Source organism: Notothenia rossii (assembly GCF_949606895.1).
Source record: "Notothenia rossii genome assembly, chromosome: 8".
Lineage (NCBI taxonomy): Eukaryota > Metazoa > Chordata > Actinopteri > Perciformes > Nototheniidae > Notothenia > Notothenia rossii.
Window position 1 is genome coordinate 15,617,060 of NC_136906.1, and position 20,774 is coordinate 15,637,833.

General features: G+C 40.0%; 1 protein-coding gene across 2 annotated transcripts in view; it reads left to right on the forward strand.

Annotated features, from left to right (window-relative positions):
- prkcab (protein kinase C, alpha, b) overlaps window positions 1–20,774 on the forward strand; it is a 119,169-nt gene that overhangs the window by 47,271 nt on the left and 51,124 nt on the right. For both annotated transcript variants that reach the window (XM_079646493.1, XM_079646492.1), the window contains exon 3: window positions 6,191–6,273. In XM_079646493.1, the coding sequence (XP_079502619.1) occupies window positions 6,191–6,273 (83 nt within the window). The remainder of the gene's footprint in view (window positions 1–6,190; window positions 6,274–20,774) is intronic.

Here is a 20,774-nt window from a genome sequence, read left to right on the forward strand (position 1 = left end):
GTCCCTACTGGATCTCTTTGTCCTCTATGCTTAAAAGATGCATAATTGAATGTATGTGCTGAAATTGAATTTCCAGGCCTTTGTTGTAGCTGCAGCTCATTTCCTCCCCTCTTAAGGCAAACACTGCTTGTGCCTATATCATGTACATGTATCTTCCAAGGGTGGTGATAAAACAAATCAGACTTATCATTTGATATACTGATGTAATTTAGTGTGCTACAGAGCCATAACGGTAAACCAAGATATTGCCATTACTTTGTACACGGTTTTCCTGTACAGGGAAATTAAAGGTGCCCTGCCTTGCTTCAAATCCTTTGATGTATGTCCCAAAAACTGAGATAAATACTTAACCGCAGTGTGGTGCCAAGTGAACATAATGGATATGTTAGCTAATTAAAACTGTCCCATAAAGGCCATCTCTACAAGATATGGTACATTTGTATATAGATAAAACAAGATGAATGGCATAAGGCCTTAATGAAAAGTGTTAAAAACTGGAAAAAAATGAAATATCCTGCTCAAAATACAACTTTCTACTGTCGTCAAGTCCCTCTAACTCAGGTAACTGGCCATCGTTCGCTTCCAGTCTCAATGGAGGACTGATGGTTATGGATCATGTGACCTGGAGCTCTGGGAATCTCAGATCTGCCACTCACTGCAATGGCAGCAGTTCAGAGGTCGCACTATTGAAACCAGGGGCTTCTGGGAAAATAAATAAAACATGTATGTTTATGCTTCTTTAAGGGATGTTGACATAGAGTACGTGAACAGATACATGGACTTAAAAAATGGCCTGAAAAGAGATGACATGTTCTCTTCGCATTTTCTTTTTTCCTGATTTAAGTCCAGCTTTATATCCCTGTGTGAGAGACAAAGACTTGTGGAAGTGACCATGGCGGTAAACAATACCCGGATATAGTTTCCCTTTGCACTCTATCAACATTTGATGAGAACTTGACAGGCTGGTACTGCTCTCTGCTGTATGTACAGTAAGATACAGGTTATCTATCAGGCTACTCTACGATTCTCTGTCATTCAGCACTTACGCAGGAAGAGCTTTCCATTCATCTCTCACTGTGCACTAACATGCACGTTAGCCTGTCATTTGTCTTTGTGTTTGCACACTTTGGACCAGTGTATCAGGTTATTTATAGTGTCTATTGGCCAGTGTGTTTCACTTCTCCGTCGCAGTGGGGTTCAGTACACACTGTTCCAGCCCTGGCCAGAATCAAGCCTAAAAATAACCAAGAGAGGAAAAAACACCTCCCTCTCCCTCTCCCTCTCCGTACCTCTCATCTCCTCCTCATTTCTCTTGCCTGAAATGACAAACAATTTACAGAAAGACCTTAGCCATACCAAGGGAGGAACAGAGCGTTTTACACAATGAGCAGCCTGGTTTGGAGGAAGCTTTTCTGTCTGTTGATTTAAAGGGAATGACAATCAGATGGCCACAGTAAATACATTGAGTAGACATTAAGAGAACTTCTCCCCTGAATGCCCAATATGTAATATTTCTGCCAATAGGGATCTCTTTATAAAAGTAATAACGAAAGATGCAGTTTGGTAGCGTGGGATCAAGAGATTATGTTTTCCTTACCACCATTACAAGTATTGCAGTCATCTTCTCCCAGTTTGGATTCCTTTATTGTTTTTTTACAAGGAGACAAATTATAAACAGAAGAATCCTCCTCTCAAACGTTCGGATTGATTTTTAACAGGAAAACTTTTCCTGTTAAAGAAACAACAACATGTGTTTCCCTGGTGGGGCAGAGAGGCTGCGAGCTAAATGCTAAAGTTCACTCTGCTTGTTTCTCTCATTGCTTATGATTCAGACTTCGAAGACTAAAATCCTTCATCTGGTTAAAAATATTTGTAAAACGACCCAAATAAAAAAGTGCCTTAAATGTATACAGCTTCTGGCTGACAGCGCTGAAGCATGTGGAAACTGAAATGCCATTATAGGCGACCAAATATACCTTTTACTTGATTAAAATTACTTATTTGTTTTAGCTTAATTTTTTCTTTTTTAAATACACAATTCAAAAGAAATATTGTAATTTTTCGATATTTTAATGCGGAAATATTACGTATTATACCTCTAAGTAACTTCACCAAAAAGGCACTAAAATCTTGTAGATGCAAGAGTATGATAGATGTTTGAGCAGATAGAAAAAGATCCTTCAAACATCCATGTCTACAGTCATAGGAACACTAAACCCGTGTGGATTTGTTCCCTCCCTCTCCACCTATTCATCCGCCCTGCACACTTCCTTCTTTTTCTCTTGTGGATCTTGGATCAAAGCCTCACTTCTCTTTGTGTTCAGATGCACTCTGGGAGCTCGGATCAATTGAATGAGTCTGGAAGGTATTGAGTTAATCCAGCGCTGCTCCCTTATCTCCACCGCAAGCTTTTCATCTGGGCAACAGCACAGCATCATTCCATTAACAGTTAGTCGGTAGATAACCAATGTCACCAGATTAGTCAGGGCAAAATCTTCACTTTAAAGGATCCGTGGTTGATAGATGTGGACGGGGAGGTTGAGAAATGCCACAGTGTATTAGAACAGGTCTTTAATGCACACCAATGGAGACAAACATATAAAGCCTCCCTGCATACACTCCCTGGAAAGAAAGCGTTTATGTTGTGTAAGCTGCTTTGTAATGCCAAAAGCCCCTTATCTCTATGCTTCTGCAATTCCTCTGGTGAAACAAAGCCCATAGTAATTAATCATAGTATCCCTGACGATACAGTATGTCTCTGTGTCACCTCTGCTCCTACTGCTTCACAAAGCTCTCCCTGAGAGGACTTCAACTATCTGGAGACACTTCTAACCCAGTTTCCTAGTGCCTGAGTCATACCAAGGATTTTATAGTGGCATTACCATAACACAAATAATACATATTTAATTAGATATTCAACAGGGTGTCTCTTTGTGTGTGTTTATTCATCTTTCTGTCACCAAGAGTGAGTGTGAACAAACAACGTGACATATTTGTCCTAATTCAACACAATTCTAGCAGGTGTAAATGTAAAGTGTCTCCACTGATTTGATATTGTTTGGTTGGGTGCGTGTAACATCGTAAACTCCCAGTGCCTCTTAAGACTGCTTTTAAATTAATGTTTTTTACGGTGTGTGTGTGCGTCAGTAATTGCATGCGCTTAACATTTTACGACAGGGATTATAGCCACAGATAGCACTGTCTCTGTCTTCTTTAAGCCCGAGTAAGCCTGACACACACACACACACACACACACACACACACACACACACACACACACACACACACACACACACACACACACACACACACACACACACACACGTTTATTCCTTTCACTATACACTTCTTAATGGCCTTCTTCACCTCTGAACTGAGATCACTGTCGGGTCAGTCTGCTCAGCTCCGGACTGCCGCACCAGCAGACACTCAAGCTGGTCTGAGATCAGTACGAAACACAGGTGGCAATGAACGAGTGGGTGTGTGGCTGCTGAGGGTGTGAGGAGTGTTGATGGATGGAGGGAGAGGAAGAACTACCAACGTCATTATGAAGTGATTCACATATTGTAGGCTGAGGGGAAGAAAAGAGAAACCCAATGGTTGCACTCACAGTTACTCCTGCTGAGTAAATGTGTGTCACAGACCTGAAGCACAGAAAATGGAATACACACAGCATGTGTTCTGCATGTAAGTGAATGTTTTTTTTTTTTTTAATTGACAGCAAAGTGGGCAATTTGTGGGCTGAGAGATTGAATGTTTGACTGTGGGACGATTCGGAGGTGGATGTGATGTGGGAATGAACACTGAGGTCAACACCAAAACAATGGCTAAAACACTCGGCATTAGCAGACAAAGCTGATTTATAAACACTTTTATTTGGTAATAATACAAGGGTTTTTGTTTCCTTAGAACCTTGCTGTTAAGCTTTTTGGAGAACGCTACATTTCAGGAGTACCTTGAGAGTATTTCGTCACAAATGTCATGAAGGACCATTTGGACTCAATAATTATCCAACAAGAATTTGGTTTACAAAGGTCAAGGTCACTATGGCCTCACAAAACATGTTTTGCTATAACTCGAGAATACTTTAGCTAGTTATGACAAATTCATACAAATATCCGCAATGATAAGACACTGAAGTGATGACAATTGATAATGACATGGATGTAAACGGCAACTTCTGCAAGACGATGCATTCAGGCACAAAAGTCCCAAGATACCCTGAAGTGTCGTGTTATGGAGTTTATTAGATAATTGGTCATAAATCATTAAAGTGTTGGACAATTTAAAGTGTTGACCCACTGATGGTGCTACGTGACATTTCAGGTGATCACCAACATGACTATATTTCACCCTGATGGGAAATGTCAACCTGGTGATGGCGCTAGAAGAAAAGTCAGGGACTCATCAAAGTTAAGAGGATTAATTTTGCTTATGTGTACCGTGTGGGTAAATTCATGGCAATACATGTAATGGGCACCGAACAATTTGATGGTTTGACCAACATTGCTATCCCAAGAGCCATATGGCTGAAAAGTACCCACTGCTTTTGTTTCGAAGTACATTTCATTGAGAAAATGACAGATGGCACAGATGACATTGTCAGAGCCTAGATAAATCACTTTGTGCTACTATTTCTCAGTTTTTTATCAAGGGTATCGAATATCAGGGTAGGATTTGGATTATGTTGATGAAAATAATCAATATGATGGAAATACTGACGACAACAATCATCTTAATTTGTAATGCATCTATTCTTCCGAAATGTATCTAACTGTCTGTGCAGCCATTTGCACGGACAGTTGAATCCCCTGCTGTTTCTTGGACATCTCAGGAAACAAATGTCTCTTTTTTAATCAATGGCAGTCAGATTGTTTGGCAACTTTCACGTGGCTGGCAGAGTTAGACAAAAACACAAATTTAATGACGGGAGAGCACAAAAGCAGGCAGCTTGACAATGAAAGAAGCAGACAGATTGTGTGACAATGAAAAGAAAGAAAGATTGAGGAATTTGGCAGAAAAAAATGCAGTTTGATTCAGTAGTAAGTAGAGAGTTTTAAAGAGGGAGTCACAGATGTCCACGATTTCGCTTCTTCTTACTGATCTACGCCTGCGTCCAAATGTAAATGCCAATGTCACTGATGTGAGCGCGGCGTCATGTGCCATGTTTGACATGTCACGCTCAATGACACTTTGGTCGATGCAGATCCCAGTTCAGTGGAAGACGATGCTACAATCAGCATAAACCCAACAGATTGAAAAGAGCCGATGGCTGCAGAACGCACAAGATTCTATAATGACATTTTTTGAGTGGGTGTGAGCGTGGGAGCCCACATGCATGTGAGTCTGTTTGTCTGTCTGCACTTGTTTGTTTGTCCGTAAATGAGAGGCTTGTCAAACAGTTGATTGATGATCATTTACATGCACAGTCTTTCTCTAACTGCTCTTCATTTATCCCTTTATCTCTGAACCATTTTTCAGACAACATGCACGAAACAGAAGAAGGATGTCATACCTGTGTGTTTAAAATAATTTGATTCTAGTTGTGGGGGCACCGCACCGCAAGAAAAGCCAAAGGCCCCTTAACCTATTCGGGTGGTCCATGCATCCACCCCCCCCCCCCCTCAAATAAGATAATACATGCGAGTTCATGGCTGCTGTAGACAACGATCTTGTTGCTCTGTTTTGCGTTGTTAATGAGTGAAACACACCAGAGTTGAGGATCTGTGGGGTTTATTCTCCCAGAAATATCATTTACAATTTACAATTCAGGCATTTCGCAGACGCCTTATTCCAAAGCGACTTACAATGACCAATTACAGGGACATTCTCCCTGGAGTAACCGAGGGATAAGTGCCTTACTCAAGGGCACACTAGTAGTGGTGTTCCAGGCAGGATTTAAACTCGCAATCTTTCCGATCATCAGCCCACCTCACTATCCATTAGACTACAAAAAAAAAAAAAACATTAAAAAAAAAAAAAAAGATAATATATATATATTTTTTTTATGAGATCCATGTGTGGCGGACGATATTTATTTGTGGCGGACGATATTTAATTTTGGCGGCCCGCCAGAAATAAATCAATGGATGGGAAACACTGGGGGGATTAGGTTGTTGAACGCACTTTAATTGTGTCATGTTGTGTTATAAACTTTTCCTGTAAATATGTCTTCTCTCTTTTCCCTCAGTGTGCTGTTTTGTGGTCCACAAACGGTGCCATGAGTTCGTCACCTTCTCCTGTCCTGGAGCAGACAAGGGTCCCGACACAGACGTAAGTTCAGCCTTTTGTATAAACATACATCTATGTTCACACAAAGACACACAATAAAAACAAATGTTGTTGCGGTATTACAAGACAGTATGGCACGCCATCTGTAGTTGAAGAACAGGGTCAATATTAACCTGCTGCATTCATCGCTTTGATCCATTTGATCAAGGGAAGTAATGCAGATTAAGATTTGAATCCTATTCACATTTGAATACTTTATCTATTTTTAAATACATGAAGTTGTAATCTAAATGTTTACCACAGAAACGTCATGGTCTTTTTTAACCATGTCTCTGAACCTCTCTTCTTTGAATATTTCAATAACTACCTTTTAAATCACATATTGTATGTTGTATTGAGTCTGCTCATCCCATGAGTCTTTACAGATTCTACACTTAAATTACGATTTATTTTGTTGATACTCTCTCAACTGTCCTTAAAGACCTAATGCAATCAAATCTAATCGAACTGTACTGTTTTAAAACACTTGGTACACCAGTGTATCAATATTATATTAGGAAAGAGAGTACTGCAATGTATCATCATATTGATTTTAGTTTTGTGTCAGCCTGTGAAATTCCACCCTCTACCTGCACTATATATCCCGTGGAGCACTTCTCTGTTTGCTTCCATCAGGTGTGACCACATTGCCCCTCATTAGCCTCGTATCTTTCCCCCAAAGCGTATCTGATGCTGTCAGGGCAGGGTGTTGGTGTTTTATCAGTGTTAGAGTCTGACCTGCGGGGCCCTTTGGGATGCAGTCTCTCTGTTTGGAGAGTGTGTGTGTCTCCTCTTCCCTCCAGCCAGGCATGGGATCTGTCCTTGTTTAGATAAGAGTGGAGGTCACAACCACATCATGCCCCAATGTGTGAGTGCTACATGCAACAAGCCCATATCACATCCAGCTTGTGCATAATGACTGGGGAAATGAGTGCATTTCTTTACTAAACTACTGTAATATGGATTACATTTAATGAATGATATTTCCTGCTATTCTATTTTAGAAGTAATGTATTTAGGGCATGTATCCACACTGCTTTTCTTCTGCTGAAAGGCACTGGCATAGATTTTTCTTTGAACATTTGTTGACAGCATATCACCATTCTGACCAAAGTTGTATGACAGACAGGCATCGCCCCTTTGCTTTTTATTATCTACTTGGGCTACTTTCTTTTCGCTTTACATTGTTTTACCCATGAGCATCAAAACGAGGATGCTTTACTTCTTACTGGATTGTAAATATATAATATATATCAACTAATCAATTATATTGGGCTACCCGTCAATACATTAAGTAATTACAATAAGCTCCACCAGATATATATAGGGAATAAACACATTAACATAACACTAATTATAAACCAGTAATATAATATACATTACTCCCAATTGGCTCATTCTGCATTGTGAACACTTACGCCTGGTACTGTAAGTACTCTTTGATACTAAATCATATGTACTTTAACATAACAGAGTTAATTTTTTTATATCTGAGTACTTCTCCCATCATCAGTGGTAATTTCTACATCTCTACCATACAACAACAAGTAAAACAATCAGACGCTGGTTTTCTCGCGCTTCAGCCTCACCAGACTGAAAGTCTTGCTAATGAATGTTCGCTGAGCTGAGCCAATTAAGATACCCATATCCTCTCATGTTTACACGAACAAGAACATACAAATGTTTTACACATTTCATTAACTGCTATAAAGATACTCTGTTTGTTAAGCGCCTCGTTGCTGCAATTCTCATGTTCTTATCATTAAAAAAGTCAGAAGCCCTGTAAGTATTTTAAAATTAAGTGAATCTGTGGCATCCAAGGCAATCAAGAGTACACTGAAGCCTTGTGTTTTATCAACTTTCAATCAATGCAGTGGCTCTGTGTTGATTTCTATTCATCTTACCTTTCTTTGCTAAGACTTATTTGTTCTCTCTCCTTTCAATTATCATTGTTCATTTTCACTGCTGGGCAACCTTCTTGCTATTCAACCATCCATCTCTTCAGCTATATCTGTCTGTCTTCCTGCCTCCCCATTTTTCTCTGTCTTTCTATGACTTTTTGATCTGTCTGTCTCGTCTGTCTCTCTCTCTACCCATCTCGCTCTTTCTTTATCCCTCTCACATTACACACACAAGCACACACACACCTGCATCTAGTGCTCATTGTTTATTTTGGTGGTTCTGTTCTGTTCCCATTATCTACCACCTGGCTTTGGCACAGTGCAAGTGGAGAGCCCTTTGGGGACGTACCTCTTTGAATTCCAAATGGTGATTATACGGGGCTCGCTCATGCACAAACAAAGCACTTGGTTTCCTTTTATCTTGTCAGTGTTTGACCCTTTTCTCATTTAAAACAGTTCTGTGCATGTTAAGTTTGGAAAAATGGGCCAGTTAGTTTGTTATTGTGTATTGGATAGTTTGGAATCACAAAGTCCTTCATTAAAAAACTGATGCAGCGTTAGACCAGCAAATCCTAATGTTCTATGAGGCATAATCAATGTTTATTCCATCAGTTTCTGGTAAAGCTATACAAATACACAAAATAATGAATGCTTTAAAACTGATATTGAGTTTTGTTGGATAGGCTTTTTTTTTAAGATGGCTTAAAACAGCCTCATAGCAAATGACATGACTCAATAACACCTATCCATCTATCCCTCTTGCTCATCATCACTCCGTCTACACTCCTCGACCTTTTCCCCTCCGCCTCTGAATCAGCGTGGCGTCATCTCGCTTGAGGCTCGGACAAACACACGTACTGTACGCACTTTCCCCCTTTGCACTGTGGTTCGTGAGTAATCCTCGTGTCTGCCTTGGCGAGTGCATGTCGTCATCTGTCCAGCAGATGCTTTGATCCACTCGCAGAAGAGAGGGAGATGTTCGCATTAGCATTTGAGTGAAAAGCGCTCTCTCTCTTCTCTTCTGTTTTTCATTCAGCACACTGTGAGGCGTGGGTGGTAAATAGTGCTGTATTATCAGTCAAGGATCACTCTGAAAACAGTGAATGAAGGTGACTCATCCATAGAGAAACAGTATGGGTTTCAGAAACCAGATTACACAGATGGGCATTATAGGCCTCAATAATAGATCAAACTCTTTTAAAATCATGGTATCCCCTTCTTCTGTAAAATTACCAGTCACAGATTTGCTCAAGAGTGACCGAGGAGATTATGCTTTACACGGGTATATCGCTGTTGGCAGATCCCCTCTCCATCCATCTGTCTTTTGCCCTGTTCATTAACAAATCTGCTGCAGAGCGTTTGCATGTGTTTCATGTATTTTAGATGGCATTTTCTTTCTTTTTTCATCCTGCTCCATATGTTTGATTCATCACGTGTTTTTCCCCTGCTGGACACTTTGTCTAGTTGACTATGGGACTTGGGAATTGGTGTGGTGTGAATATTTCTCTTTTTAAATTAATACTGTATATGTTTCAAGCTAAATAGAAATGAAACCCAAGGCTGGCTCGACAATGCAGGTGAAATAATCAACCCCTCGTGAAGTAAAGACAACAACCCAAATTATTTGGACATTTCCCTGAATAATATTTTCTTATTTGATACATACACCGAGAGATCCCAATCTTTTAGCCACAATTTCTCAACGCGAAGGGTTACTAATGAAAATTACTTTTTTGGTTCAACCAACTCTACAAATACAAATCATTGATTGTCAAAATAGTTGCAGATTCATTTTCAATGAACTTTTCAATGAAACATCCTTTCAAGGTTGCTTGCCATACTCAAAAGAGAGGAACTGGAATGCTTTATTAAGTATGTTCAAGTGCAACAGTAATAAAGGAATAAAACCTTAAAATATCATGTAAAGAATATGCTCTAAATTGATGGACCACAGCTTTGTAACTGCAAACAATATAAAAGCTGGTCCTCCCAGTTTTCAGGTAGGATCCGGAGTGAGGAGTATCCACTATTAAAGTGGACAAGTTGCTGTGTGACCACCAACACTGCAGTTCCATGTCTAATGTAGGTATTTCGTCCTTTCCTATTATTTCTAGCCCGGGCATAATTGAACTGAGAACAACACTGTAAAACTCTTAAAAACCCCTCATAAAGTAAGTATCTACGCAAACTACTACCGCCGCCCTCCACCCTGTGCCCCTCATTACTGCAGTCATCAGCGCTCAGGCCTGTTGACACTCTGACTCTGCTGAAACCTACACTTTTGACTAAATTGGTTTGACGAGCCGAGCAAGAGGCATCATTAGCCACTGGATGCTTTGCTAAGTGAGAGTAGCGCTGAGAAAATGAGAACGGTGGGAAAAGTGAGCAGGGCTCGCTACAAGAAGATTATTGAGTGCCTGCAATTTTTTCCCCCGAGCTGAGAACACGCAACCTTATTTCCTAGACATGCCATTTTCTTACACATACTGTACATATAGCACATGGTGAAGTGGCCATATTATGATCATTTTAAGGTTCATATTTGTATTTTGTGCCTCTACTGCAGTGGTTCCCAAAGTGGGGGGCGCTTATAAAAAATCATAATTTGAAAAAGATTATTGATTCGAAAATAATATGATATAGTACAGTACTATTACGTCTGGGTCTCTGTGTTTCATTAAAGCTCGGCTCTGTGTGTTTGTGTGGAACGAGCCATTTTGTGTGCGTGCACGAGAGAGAGAGAGAGCGCACCGGTACCGGAGATCGTTGTTGTTAGCTTCTGGTGCTAGCGAGCTACGCTAACGGATATAAGGAGTTTTTTCAACAACAAAGTGGAGGAGAGTCCTCTCCTGTCAGACTGAGAGGCTCAGTGAGCTAAAGGACTCTCTCAGTGTTATCTCAGTGGGTCTCAAACGTTTTGGTCACGATTAATGTAAACAATTATTTCCGAGGCACACATTTATATGAATATATGAATAAGAGAATAAATGAAAAACAGGTATGAAATACTATATGACAGTAAAACAAGAATAAAGTTTAAAAGGGTGATTTGTAAAACATCCATAAAGAAAAAGTAAATCTGTTTACAGTTCTGTTTCATATAGGTGTTGAGAGATGTATCCATAGATCTCTTCATTTTGCTCTCAAAGTGCACCAGATTGATGCTTTTAACTTCAATATTTAAAAATAAATCTTCCCGGGGGAGCTTTCCCCTGGACCCCCCTATGTGAGGTCCACACACCACCTATAAAAATAGCACATTACCCCTGCTTACACCTATATGCCGTGAGCTGATTATCGAGCCTTCATTATAACTGTCACGGGTACACTGTGTATTTGCGTGGGGAGTGTTGCAGTAGAAAATTCCACTGTAGCGCCCGGTACATTAATGGGAAACCCTACATGTTTGAGCACCCTCTATGAAACGTCAAGTTACCCCACAGCACCCCCAAAATAAATCTCTGGCGCCGCCACTGAGCCTGACTTGTGTTGGGGGGGCCCGAGTTTTTTTTCTCCAAAGGGGGGGCCTGACAGAAAAAGTTTGAGAACCACTGCTCTACTGTGACATGTTTATATGCTCTCATGTTCAAAAAGTACTTAATTCTTCTTATACTGCCTCCACCTCTTTCATCCTCTTTCTGAAACCAGAGCCAAGTCTGCTCTGATTCAACTGGCCTGCTCTGTTGTGATTGGTCAACTGCTTAGAGATGTCCCACCCCTTAGCTTATCACGTACCATGTATCGGCGCGCTTGCCAATAGGAGTACAAGTGTAACATAGGGACGTCATTACGGAGGTACACAAAGGAGTCCAATCAAGGCATTTGAGGACGGAACCTCTGCAGACCATTCACATGCACAAACAGCTATATAACACACTATAGGAAAGGGAAGACCTAAAAAGGCATAGTAGGGCCTCTTTAATCATTTCATATCCACTGTCAAAATGATTAGATTAGACATTATCCCCTTAAATCACTTAACAATGTTCATCACTTTATGAACATAAACGTGTGACTCATTCATGAGTCATTGGACAAAGATCCATTTCATCATCACAGAAGGTATAATTGAGTAATAAATGGCCTCCAGAAAAACAACAAAATCAACAGTTTCTATTCAGTAGTTAACCATCAGTTTTTAACCAAATGGGGTCATCTGTAATCCAGCTGCAGTTTGTCAGTGAGATTACCACACAGAGCCAGTCTGAGAATCTGTCATGTTTTTGTTCTCCAAAAAATGAATTATTAGTGCCTGAGCTACAATAATACCTGCTGTGTGTTACTGTAAGGACAGTGAAGTTGGGGTTGACACAGTATAACAATTTTCTGTACAACTCTCCACTACAGAGAGTATAGAAACAACCAGACCAGGTTTTTTTATATTTACATTTATGATGTAAATGTAATTTATACGTATACTTTAACCGGTACCAACTGATAGTGTTTATTTGTTAGTCTTTCCCAGCATAACAACGTATCTCCAGATGGTGATTAAGAATTTTAAATGATGATCTTACTTCTTAAGCTAAATTAACAACTAAGAAAAACCCACTCATCTTAAAATTGTATTGTCAAAAAGCTGAAAACAGGAATGTTGTTCTAGCCTCAGAAAAGGTTGACCTTTTCATTACAGCAATGCTATTAAATGAGCACTAGTTCACAATCAATTGTTTCTTGTGTTTGAAATCATAATCTAGACTCTGTTGTCTCACTGCTTTTACCATCAAAATTAATTGTTTCTGGATCGCTTGAATATAAGTGCACAATTAGTCTCTGCATGCCTGAAAACCCAGAGCAGCTTGTTTTGTTGATGTTCTACTTGTTTGTGCAGAATATCAAAGAGGGCTGGCTGGTTTACTGCCTGATGCACAGGACTTGTCAACAACCTGGCGACTGTCTACCTGTATAAACAGAGAGGAAAGAGAAAGCTTGAGCATAGCTCTGACTCAGATGAAAAGAGTTGCTGCATGTTTCTGCATCACTTTGACACATTGACAGGTGTTTTGCTGAAACATGGCAAATCCCTTGTTTCTTGCTTCTCCAGGTGCTTTGATTATACCTTTTTAATAGCTGATACAGTTACACGGCAACAGTGTGGTTCATAAGCTATTTCTCCTCTTATTTCACCTACAATTTGTCTTTGCTTTGCTCAAAATATGTTCCCTCTCAACTCTGTCACTTTCTCAGTATCAGTGCTGAAAGTCATCTGTTTTAGCATTAGCTCTTCTAGGTAGCATACATTTCAAATACGTCTCCCAACATTAGCCTGCCAGTGAGAGGCATTACCCTCAGCAACAGCTGGGAGGGCTAGCTAACAACACGTCTGCTACTACGGCTTACACAATGACAAATCTCTCCACATGTTAATGCTGAAGTGCACACAGAGCCGATTACTGCTTAGAGTCAAGCCCCGCCCGGTGCATCAACATAAGATGCAGCTACAAGAGCAGGCAGGGGTACAAATTAACATGATGATATCTCCACAAGATAATAAGTCAGAGAGAGGTCAGCTTAAAAGACAAACATTTGTCATTGTGTCATTAACCCAGAGGAACAGATTGTCCTGTAGATTACAGCCTTTATGATTATGTAAGGCCGCCACACGCTGTGAACCTGAGGCTGCTCTTCAGTCACAAATCACAATCTGTCTGACTGTTAAGTAGTAGGCAATGTTACTCCAGGCTGAGCAGATGTCCCACACTGACGCAGCCTCCGGTCATGTCACACAGATTGCTCTCAATTAGTGGAATGAAGTGCAAATATTTTTTTTCTACTTTACTGCTATTGGTTTGCTTTAAAAGTCAGAGGAGATTGTTTATACTGTCAGGATCAGAGCAGATTTAGTGTACCCAAACAGTGCATTAGCGTTTTTTTGTGGGGCAAGCAAGTGGGTTTTTTAGGCAACGTATTGCCCTGTGCAAATGGAGTGAAAAGCACACTCACAAACATGACTTCATGATGAAATGAAGTTCGATAACTCAATGGCTGGCTTTGAATAAAACTGAGAAATGATGTCAAGTGTAAATAACATTATCCACATGTCTGCCCCGGAAAGGATTAATATCACTTATCAGCGCAGGAAATGTTAAAATGTTATGAAATGTTAATCTCTTGACCTCTTAGAGAATCAAACCCAGTCCAAATTCTACTCCTGTACTCTACTAACACACTGTAGTGATCTACTTTTTCGTTAGATTATAAAAAAAACTCCTTATATTTATTTGTAGATGTTTTACAGTCCCTCATCTTAAGTGGCAAAAACTGTCAAGCGCTTATAAAACCTTGAGAAACATTTCATAAATTTCATAAATAATGAGACAAAGAGTTTGTTATTCAGATGAAAACAATCAATGTTATCATTAGATATTTGTTATAATTTAGTTTTTGGGAAGCGGGTTATATTTCCGACATGCAAATGAAGATAAATTCATAACAACATATTTGTATTTATTCCAAATCAACAAGTCTGAAATTATCAGATGTCTGAACAGCTGGAAACTAAGAGCAATTACATAAGCTGCTGATTTAATCACAGATATTAAATTGCAATCTGCATTTGTCGCTCACTTGTCTGGTTATATAAGCCAGTGTTGGTCTTTTTATGAATGTTGGGGTTTATTGGGCACACTGTGGGTTTCCACTGCTGTCTCAAGTCAGGAAACAATGATGGAGAATATGAGTGGTGCAAGACACTGACTGCCATGGGAAACCTGTCCTTTACTGGATATTCAGCAACAGAAAATGTATGCTACATTTCTTTTTTATCACACCGCCTGACCTTATTCTGGACCTGATCGCTCCATTCAAAGCCAGACGCCCTAAACCTGTGACTGAAACGTGGATAACTGACTCTACTCGCGCCCTGAGACGCGCTTGTAGACAAGCAGAGAGGAGATGGAAGAAGGATAAACTTCCCATCTCCTTGGGGATTTTAAGAGACGGTTTAAGCGAATATCAGAGGGCTGTTAAATGTGCAAAAACACATTTTATTTCAAATCTGAAATAGGCCCCAGTTCCTTTTTACCACTCTTAATTGTCTTTTAAATCCCTGTAACACTCCCTGTGTTGTGCCATCACCTAGTTCCTTTAATGTTTTAATGATAAAGTCTTGGCCATTAGATCTTCACCTCCTCCTCTCACCTTAGACCCAGCTGTGTCTCCTGTGTGCTCAGCTGTCTTCGAGCAGTTTGACCTGGTTTCACTGTCCGAGTTATCTGATGTGGTTAACAAATTGAAACCTTCACAATACCCCTTAGACAGTATTCCTCCCAGACTACTGAAAGACATTTTTACTACTATTGAGACATACATTTGAACTTTGATAAAATCTCTCTCACCTCAGGCTGCGTTCCAACCTTTTTTAAACACGCTGTAGTGCAGCCTCTTGTAAAAAAACTGAACCTTGATCATTCTGTTCTCTCTAACTTTAGACCTATTTCTAAGCTTCCCTTCCTGTCTAAAGTCCAAGAGAAAGTGGTTTTAGCGCAACTGCAGTCGCACCTTGATTTTAACTGCATATCAGAAAAGTTTCAGTCTGGTTTTAAATCACGCCACAGCACAGAAACTGCTCTCCTAAGAGTTTTGAATGATCTTCTTTTAACTGCTGATTCTGGGAATTATGCTAAACTATGCTTTTAGATTTGTCTGCTGCTTTTGATCCCATTGACCACCAAATTATTTTATCACGCCTTGAACTGTGTGTTGGAATTAAAGGTAACTTCCTAAAATGGTTTCAATCATATCTGTCAGAAACGACCTTTTCCGTGCATCTTGGCCTGTATTCTTCAGCTGCAGCCCCACTAGCCTATGGGGTCCCTCAAGGTTCTATCCTAGGTCCCATTTTGTTCAGTCTGTATTTACTACCTCTGGTGTACATTTTTAAAAAGCATAACATTTCTTACCATTTCTTTGCAGATGATTTGCAGGTATACCTGCCTATAAAAGCAAATAAGGAATCTAGGATTGCCTTGCTTAGCTGTCTGAAAGACATTGAATCATGGATGGAAATCAACCTTTTGACTCTTAACGAAAACAAGACAGAGATTTTAATATTTGGACAGTCAGAACTCCTCGATGGCTTTAAGTGTACTCTGCTAGCCTCCTACAGCCGTCCCTCTGTCAGAAATCTTGGAGTCATCTTTGACAAGTGTTTTAAATTTGACAAACAGATAAGCTCAGTTGTCAAGACAAGCTTCTTCCAGCTGCGGCTTCTGGGGAAGGTAAAGGCCTATCTTCCTGGAAATGAATTTGAACAGCTAATCCACCTATTTATAACGTCTCGCTTAGACTGTTGTAACTCCCTGTATATTGGTGTTGATAAGTGTTTGGTCCGTCGCCTGCAGCTGGTCCAAAATGCGGCTGCACGCCTTCTTACAGGGAAGAGAAGATATGACCACATCACACCTGTTCTGGCAGATCTTCATTGGCTTCCTGTCAGTTACAGGATCCAGTTCAAGTACTTACTTTTTTTTTTTAAATCATTGCATGGACTGGCACCACATTACCTGTCTGAGTTGTTGCACCCCCATGCTCCAGCTAGAGCATTGTGCTCAGCTCAGCAGAATATGCTGGTGGTTCCTCGGTGCAGGAAAAAAAAACAGAGGTGACAGGGCTTTCAAATTTTGCAGCTCCCAGACTGTGGAACAGCCTCCCAGTACATATCCGGACTGCTGAGTCTATTGAACTTTTTAAATCACAGCTAAAAACCCACCTCTTTGCACTGGCTTTTAATACTAGTTACATTTTTACATTTGTATGTGTTTCTATATGTTTCTAGTTATTGTGCTTTTCATCATGTTTTCAATTATTGTACTCCCATTGTGTTATTGTATTTATTGCCTGTACAGCACTTTGGTCAACTGAGGTTGTTTTAAATGTGCTATATAAATAAATAAAGATTGAGATTGAGTGCAACATGTAAACAAAAGTATATATGCCAAGTTTCACACACCTGTAAAAAAATTGTAAAACCCATCTCCTACTGTAAATACATCTTGTTATTTTTCTATCCCTGCCATGTTCACACCTCGTCCGGTGTTACGTATGAGTGCACATGCTGGAAATATAATACATTTGGTGCCAAGCAGTCTCTTCTTGGTTCTATCGATAGGGTGTGCAAATGAAAACATTGCACGTTGCCTAAATGCAGCCTGTCTAAATGCTGGAGTGTGAAGAACCTTGTTTGCATGACTGTCCCAAGGCTGTGCTGCACAGTGAAGGAAAACACGGTCAACTCTTACTCACACGCCGCTTCTCCTCGCCTTACGTCACAGTTGCTTTTATTATCTGTCACCAGGTTTTTACTCGTGTCTGAGAGCGGCCACCCGCCCCACCAAAACACGCACAGTGGGGCTTGCATACTACAGTGTAGCCACCCGCTGACTTTTGCAAATATCTGCCCTTTTGTTACAGCGCAGCAGCAGGTGGGACACCATTTAAAAGGTCTGAGCCAGAGGGCCAATAAACAACTTTTTTCTTTATTAGCTACAACGGGTTTTGATATTGCTGGCGGCGCTGCATACTATGTTTCATTATCGACAAATGTGTGGTTTACTTCTTTGATAAATTAGAAAAATGTTCAGTTTGTACAAATTATAATAGTAGAAACCACCCCTCACCAATTACAGTACCTAGGTAAAGTCCTCAAATTGTCAGTTTTTTTTGTTGATAAATCATCCAAAAGGAAAGGATATTTAATTATCTTTGATGACTCATTATGACACATGACACATTATTAATGTATTAACAAAGTGGTTGATGATTAATGCTGAGTCGATCAACATATCAATTAGATCTAATTGCTTCAAATAGGTTTTCTGTGTTCTTTTTTGTATTTGACGCTGATTCATTTAAGCTTACTTAAATATTGTTTCCATATTTTGGTTAATGTTGTATCATGTTAAAGCAGTTGCCCTTTTTATTTGTTGTATTTTCAGACAAATGCGTTAGATACAGTATGGACGTTGATACTGTAATGAGCTCAAAGATACACTTATTCATTTTTGATGAGTAACATTGAATGTAAACAGAAACTTTTGAAATAATGTCACCTCATTACAATGGTTTTTCTCCATTTTCTTTTAGATTAGTTTATCACATGCTCGTACTGCAGCTGCACTGTTTTCCCTGTAAAAGCATCCTCAAGCTCAGCTACATAAAACAGAATATTTGGCACCAAGCAGCTGCATAAAACAGCACCAACTGTCTCCTCTGTGCTCATTTGTGTGCTTTCCTGAAAAAACATATTTAGTAGTATGATTATGTAAGCCCATAAAGTGTGCTTTTATCCGCTGTATATTTCCCCATAGCATGCGTGACGATCTTCCTTTGCTAATTAAACTAAAGGAGAATAACTCACACCAGTGAGATTTCTGTAAGATTATCCAGGCCAAAGTTACAGGGGAGGTGCCGAATCAGGCCGCAATAACACCAGCTCTGCCAGATTTAGAAGCTGTCCTTTAATTTATTACCTTGCCCGGCTCAGTGTAAATTGCTTTTGTTAGCAGTGTTGCTCATTAAAATCCACTTGCAAGCTGACAAAGACAACAACATTCTGTCGAAATAAACCCCAAAGACCTGGGAGAAAGTGTGAGGCAATTAAGAAGGTTTATGAGAGAGTTTAAGTGAAGTCGGACTGTTCCAGTATAATAAAATGTAGGAAATTGTGATTACGAACACAGCACAGAAGACATAATATCAGTGGACATTGCAATAATTAAAACTGCGGGCTCATTTCAGCCCACACAGCCGGCATGTTACACCCGGGACACTTGGTTTAAAATCTTGTTTGGTTATGGAGAAACTCTTAACAGCCCTCTTATTAGCCCCAGACATTTTCCATCCTAGTGTTACCAATATGTTTATTATGGTTAATAAAAGCCAGATTATCTCCAAGATAAACAGATACTATTCCGGCACAGATAGAACCATTCAATTTGCTTATCAACATGCCCTGTGTACAAATGATGTCCAACCTACTCTTGAAATGTAAATGGATGAGAGTAGGTCATGTGTGGATGAATATTAACTCCCCCCTTTTAATAAGAGCAAGTAGAAATGTGCTGCGACACACTAATATTTTCAGTGAAAGACTGCTTACAATATAAAAGGCTTTCAGAAAAAGATATAAAGGTTTTGATGTGGGAACGATTTAGTGTGTGGGTGCTAAGCTACCATCACAGATTTATTAAATTAATAGGTATTTTTTAAATCTTCTCCTAAGGGGGAAAAGAACAAAGACCTGAGGTATTGTCTTTAGGAGAAGCATGAAGGTAGTAGGAGGAGTGAATAATGAGGTTAAGGAGAGGATAGGGTGATCAGTAAATAAGGGACATTCGAGGAGGTATTGTCAAGTGAGAACCAACGAATGGAGGTCAAACAAAGATGGGAACATGGAAGAGTAGAAGGGGGAAATCTACGGCATTGTCTCCTCCTGTGAACCCGGAGGACGGAAAACTAGAACAAGGACACGAGGCTGGAGGGCTTTCTGGCTGCGGGGAAGAGGGAGGAGAAAAAAGGGAGGAATCTTCATCATAGGAGAGAAGGGGAGGAGAAATATGGGTTGTGTGTGTGTGTGTGTGTGTGTGTGTGTGTGTGTGTGTGTGTGTGTGTGTGTGTGTGTGTGTGTGTGTGTGTGTGTGTGTGTGTGTGTGTGTGTGTGTGTGTGTGTCTCCTTCAGTACTTGATCTGGTCCTCTCTTTCTTCTCGTTTCCTGTGGTGCATAATCATTATACAGTAGTTGGACTTATTTTTTTCATAGTTTCTGTCAATCCTCTTTAGACTTAATGGAGACATTTCATTACGCTAGATTGTCCATCAGACAGGTAACACACTTTCGATTCAGTTTCTGTTTTACTTTGTCTAACTGGGAAATTTGACCAAAAGTCAATATGGCTGAGGAGGGCTTAGCACTACCATAATGGATATTTCTGGTTTATAATGCAACTTCTTTGAATATATTTAGTAGGAAAATAATGCTTTGTGGCATTACTTTAAATTATCTTCAAGTTTTCCCAAAATCAAACAACTTTGTGCTTTGAGTAATTGCACAGTCAGGTGTGTTCTCTTTAAAAACAGATAGCTGCCCCAGAAACGTCAGTCACAGCCAGTGTTTGTGGCTGCAGTGTTATAAAGAGAGGAGCTGCTCAGAAAGGTGGACTCTCGACGAGTTTAACATCCCTGACATGTTTACGTCTCCTGGGCCGATCCGCTGTACTCCTCACATTAACCACGTTTGATTGTTTTTTAAAGGGAACTTTCTGTGTTCACCTTCATATCTCAGACTGTTTGATTGGATCGCTCTTTCCGGATGCTTGGTTTTTGGAAAAAGTGTCTAATAGAGCGTTGGCATTATTAATAATAATTTACCTAGCCAGTTTGCGTTCCTTCCCGCAGATTGTTGATCAACCCTGTCAGAGACTTTATGACTCAGCATACCATAATAACCTAGTGAGGCTGTCCAACAACATCATCTCGGACCCAAACCATGTTCTGAACAGCGAATATGAACTGCTGCCATCTATTCGGAGATACAGGGTCCAGCGATTCAATAGTCAGACTGAAGCACTCCTTTGTGCATAAGTCAATCCTCACAGTAATCACAGA